The following is a 5,599-nucleotide window of genomic DNA, read 5'->3' on the forward strand; positions in this document are numbered from 1 at the left end:
GTCTGATGGGAGAGTGAGAGGCAGCCCAGATGTCATGATGTCAGGTGAATGCATATTTGTTAAAGAGAGTGAGTGAATAAACGCATGGATGAATGAATGCATGGATGAGTGAATAAATGAAAGAACGAACAAATGATGTACTGCGAAAGTACTATGGCTTGACCTTCCCTTGCGAAGAAAGGTGGCACGGGACCCCTGCACCTTCCCTTGCAACCGCCAGAGGGCGTAGATAGGCCCGGTCCCCGAGAGCCTGTCTCCCGACCCCGCCCCCCTCGGGGATCCGGGGCCCCGGTTTCCCAGCCGTCGGCCCCGGCCTGAGGCTCCCGAACTCCGCGCGTCCCTGGGCCATGCTGGGTTGTGGGCTTTACGCCCGCGCAGCGGCCAGTCCTCGTGCTGCAGGCGGGGAAACTGAGGACAGGGGCGGCTGGGGCGGAGCCGGTACCCGTGGAGCCGGAGCCTCCGCCCCCGGCCGGCCCCGCCCCGGCCCGTAAGAGTTGCGCGGAGCACCAGGCGAAGGCGCACAGCGCGTCGCCGGGGCCGGGGCTGGGAGCGTGATGGCAGCTCAGCGGCTGGGCAAGAGGGTGCTAAGCAAGCTGCAGTCTCCGTCGCGGGCCCGCGGGCCGGGGGGCAGCCCCGGGGGGCTGCAGAAACGACACGCGCGTGTCACCGTCAAGTATGATCGGCGGGAGCTGCAGCGGAGGCTGGACGTGGAGAAGTGGATCGATGGGCGCTTGGAGGAGCTGTACCGCGGCAGGGTGAGGCGGAGAGGGGCGTGGGGGCGCAGGGAAAGGTCGTGATCGACGGACTCGCGCCGAACACCCAACGCCCGGGGTCTCTGGTTGCATGAGTGTGCATGCAGCCTGGTTCATCCTAGAGGACACCCGGCCAGGGGCCAGGCTCTCACTGGACCCACTAGCCCCGCCGTCTACCAGGATGGCACTCTGTGGACAGAGAGAGGGACACACACTCGGGTCTGCAGAGCTGTGTCCAAACACCTGCGGAGGGCCAGGGGATTAGCATATGGGGGACGAGGAGGCAAAGTTGGGGAGCTCCAGCAACCTTATCTGGAGAAAGGGTGGGAGGGAGGGGGATGTCTTAAAGCCAAACATAGACATGGTGACCGGGGAGATACAACCACACAGAGGCCCAGACAAGGGAGCAACTGCATTGACAGACGTGCACAGTGACAATCTGTAGCCAAGAGACACAATGACAGAAGCAGCAGTCACACACCGACTCAAGGACACAGCTGTGGTCATGTAGCAGATCAGCATATGTTGCAGCCACAGGACCCACAGACACACTAGCACAGGTCACAGCCATATGCAGATACAACTCTACAACAACACCCACACAAAAGGACTCCAGTTTCAGCTATTCACAGATACATACCGGCACAAGCTGTTGTGACTCACAGATGGTACAAACTACAGCTGCTACCCTGGGACACCAAATGTTCAAGTGACAACCATCTACTCTCTCCTAAAAGCAAAAACAATAACCACAGGCAAACAAAATGACAGATGATACAGCCACTCACAGACATAAAATGACAGAAATGATAGCCACACCCAGACAGAACCATGTAACTATAGGTACATATGGACAGAAACAACAGCTGCCCATTCGGCACATAGGGCATAAGCCACAGCCGCATAAGTGGACACATAGTCTACAGACAGACCCCTGAGTTTCTGCTTGAAGTCATACTTTGTACAGCACACTTGCACTGCGGAACCCAGCCCCAGGTACCCGAGAGTCACAGCCGTGCAGACACACAGGCTGCACAGATCCTCAGCACAGCATGAAGATGATGGAGGCCATGGCCCCTCATAGTGACATGAGGCCCTTCTCTTCTCAGACACACCTGTGGGCTCCTACAGGTGGACAGACGAGCCCAGTTGCTAGTGGTCGCTGGCATCCTGTGAGGTCTTCCTCGGTCGGTGGGCACTACAGCTGCTGGGACCCAGCTAAGCAGAGCCATAGGACCTCACCCACAGGACCATAGACCCTTGTACCCAGGCACATGGTGCCACATACCATGGCCCCCTCAGCTAGCCCTAGCCCCTTGGCACTCATGCACAGAGACTCACACAGGCATGTGACACACTTCCAGATTACTCCATGTCTTTGCTGAACCCTCTTGTCTGCACACAAACCCTGGACAACCCAGCCCTGAAGCCCACAGAGTCAGCAGGACTTTGGTTTGGGGAGGAAAAATCTGTACCCTCAGGGATCTCTTTTTTAACAGCTGGGTTCTGTCCCCCACAGGGGTGCTGAGCCAGCCTGCCTTTGGCTCTTTGCCCCAAGAGGCCATACTGGTGTCCCCCTCTTAGCTCCCCTCTTAGCTACTCAAAGGTGTGCTCATGGCTCATCCCACCCACCCATTTCGGGAGCATTGAATGATCATCTCCCTGGATGTGACGGTGGCTTCTTGGCTGAGGGGGCTCCCCAGAGCCCTACTCTCCCTTCCTGTCCCCTGGGGTAAGGGGCCTGCCCCCAGCAAGCTCTGGCCGGCCTGTTCCCCTCCCCCGCACCCGGTGCTTAGACTTTTCCTTGAAAGGGCAGAGCCAGCCCCTCTCTTGAATCCCAGAATCTGACATTCCAAGACTCGACCAGGCGTGTTTCCCACTGTGGGAACTGGGGCCAAGAAGAGAGACCCGTGCCAGCCCCAAGGCTCTCCGGGCCCAGAGGCCCAGGCATCTGAGCTGGTACAGGCCCCTGGGCCTCTGTCAACCCATCTGCCACCCCTCCCCCCAGCACCCAGATGTCCTGCCTTGGCGGAGCTGTCCCTGACTGCCACATTATTGCTCCAGAACCCGCCAGCTGGGCCCTGGGGCTGGTGGTGCTCCTCCAGAGCCCTGGACAAAGGCGACAGAGGGAGGAGAACGGGACCCTGATTCCTCTCCCTCCCCCGCCTTAGGAGGCAGACATGCCTGATGAGGTCAACATTGATGAATTGTTGGAATTAGAGAGTGAAGAGGAGAGAAGCCAGAAAATCCAGGTAGGTGGAAGGGAAAGCTGCCCCCAGTCCTCCACCTTGCACCTTCCTGAAAGTCATAGTCATAGTCAGCATGTTTATTGAACACTTCCTATGCACCAGGCACTGTTTCAATTGCTTTGTACTTACTAACTCATTTAATCCTCACAAAACCCTATGAAGGGTTTATTATCTCTGATTCATTATTATTGCTATTTCCTCCATTTTCCAGATGGGTAAAATGAGGCCCAGAGAGATTTAATCACTTGCCTGGAGTCACATAACTCAGTAGAAACAGAGCTGGGAGTCAAAGCCAGGCAGGCTGGCTGCCGTGTCCCATGCTCTCCAAGAGGCAGGAAATGCCAAATGACCTCCTGGCTCTCTCTGGATCAAGAGCTGGTCCTGGGGCTGAGTTTCTTGACTCAGCCCTGCCCTGGTTGCTCTTTAAGCCCCTGGTGGGAAGTTCACTAGGCTGACTCCCACTGGTCTTGTCTCGGGGCTTTACTGGGAAAAGGAAGGGGCTGGAGGGCACAGATATTAGTAGTTTACAATTTTCTTCTTTTTTTTTTTCCGCGGGTGGGGGTGTTTAGGGACTCCTGAGGTCGTGCACAAACCCCACAGAGGTGAGCTCCTCCTGCATGACGGGCCCTGTTCTGCCTTGCACCCTGCTGGGGGCAGGGGTCTCTTGGGAGGAGGGAAGAGGCTGTTGTGCCAGGTCGCTGGAGGGAACTCCGGGGAGCCCTCTGGGTCTCAGCCCTTGTCTCATCTGCAATGTCTCCCCTTTGTCTTCCTCACTCCCGTCTCCTCTGGCCCCATCTGCTGCTGCAGCTCCATTATCTCCCCACCGAGACGCTCCCCCATCTGTCTCCTATTTCTGCCTTTCCTCTGCTGTTCTCTGTCCTTCAGGCTCTGGTCTGGGGGCTTAGTTTCCCTCCATCTCTTTCCCCCGTTTCTGCCTCTGCCACCCCGGGGCTCCCTTCCCACCTCTGGGGCCCCCCATCCTCCTGGCCCTGAAGCTGAGCAGCCAACCCCTCCCACTTCCTTCCCGGCTTTAAAAGGGAAAAATATTCATGTTCTTCTAACCAGCTCTGGGCCGCCTGAGGGACAAACGTCATTGTGTGTCTGTCTGCCCTGGAGCCAGCTCAGACCACTGTCCCTGGGGACCCTCCTGGTGATTTCTGGCCTGAGAAACATCTTGATAGCTCTCTGTGGCTGTGGGTCCCTGTCCCTTTGTCTCTCCCTCCGCCTCTAGCCCTGGACCTGTTTCTCTGTCTCTGTGCTGTGTCTTGGTCTCTGTCTCTCTCCATCTCTCTCTCCCTGTCTCTGTTTCTCTTCCTCTGTCTCTCTGTCTCTCACCCTGTCTTTCTCTCCCTGGCCCCAAATCTCTCTCCCTGTGTCTCCATTTCACTCTCGTCTTCTCTCTTCCCTCTTGGGGTCTTCTCCTGTGTCTCTATAGCCTCTGCCCCTCCCTAAGTTCATGGCCAGGCCCTCTCCCTGAGGAGAGGCGGGCGAACGAGGGGCCCAGGTCAGAGGGGCCGGGCTGGGCTGACCATGGGGTGCCCCCACCCTCCCCGTGTTCACACCCCCACCCACACTCCTACCCCACCCTGTCCTCAGGCCTTCGTCCGGGAGCTGCTGGTGAAGCTGCGAGGCCTCCACAAGCAGCCAGGCCTCCGCCAGCCCAGCCCCTCTGGTGACGGCAGCCTGAGCCCCCTCCAGGACCGGGCCCGGCCTGCACCGCCCTGACCCTCTGTCACCTCTGTGGCAACTCCTTCAAACGCCACCTCCGCATCCCCAGTGCAGTCCTGGCTTGTTTATAAGCTGTATTTAATGGTTCTGTAACAATAACATTGCGTGCCTGTTTTTCCTCTCCCTGGTTACTGTGGGCTTCCCCAAGCTCCCCTCGCCCTCCCCTAACAGCCTCCCCCCTTCCTGCTGTGTCTCCTCGTGTCCCAGCACCCACAGCTGGCCCAGACAGATGGAGAATCACTCCTCTTCCACCAGAGAGCATGAGAACAGGGCCTGCTGACCTTGCACCCCCGGAACTCATATCCTGTCCTCACCTCCCCCTAGCTGTGGCCCAGTCCCAGCCAGCAGGGCCCCCCGGGTACAGTGCCACTCAGGGCTCCTATGGGAATGACTGCCTGTGGTCCTTGGGTCACCAGTAGATGCATAGGACCTAGTGTGCCTGATATCACCACACCACACCATGACAAACCATTCATCCACTCCATGAATTTCACTGGGCACTTACTGTGTGCTTGGCATGCCACTGGTACTGGTATAGGCCTCAGAGATGAACAGATGGTGGTCCCTGGCATCAAGGTGCTCACACACTAGTGGGGGCAAGGGACGGTGCAGGGGTTTAGAACAAAGTGTACTAACTGATCTGAGATGCTTGGGAGCCCAGGGAGTGGAAAGAGCTCTTGGGGTGGTGAAGAAATTTAGGAGGGCTTCCTGAAGAAAGTGACGTGAAGCAAGGCTTTGAAGGATGCATAGGAGTTTATGTGAAAGGAGTACCTGTATTTGAGGACTCTGCATTTGTAGGTGGAGGGACTGACACTGGGGTTGAGCCAGGGAACATACCAAATACTGGCAGGGCTGTTTACCAAGTAGAGT

The 5,599-nt window shown here is 57.4% G+C and overlaps 1 protein-coding gene across 1 annotated transcript; it reads left to right on the forward strand.

Annotated features, from left to right (window-relative positions):
• Positions 1–343: 343 nt before the first annotated feature.
• PPP1R14A (protein phosphatase 1 regulatory inhibitor subunit 14A) lies at positions 344–4,843 on the forward strand. Its single transcript, XM_036876716.2, has 4 exons — positions 344–755; positions 2,924–3,004; positions 3,571–3,603; positions 4,598–4,843. Exons 1-4 carry the CDS (start codon positions 555–557, stop codon positions 4,724–4,726), a joined length of 444 nt encoding a protein of 147 aa, XP_036732611.1. The 5' UTR covers positions 344–554; the 3' UTR covers positions 4,727–4,843.
• The last annotated feature ends 756 nt before the right edge of the window (positions 4,844–5,599 follow it).

The sequence above is a fragment of the Manis pentadactyla genome, chromosome 15 (genome assembly GCF_030020395.1).
Source record: "Manis pentadactyla isolate mManPen7 chromosome 15, mManPen7.hap1, whole genome shotgun sequence".
Lineage (NCBI taxonomy): Eukaryota > Metazoa > Chordata > Mammalia > Pholidota > Manidae > Manis > Manis pentadactyla.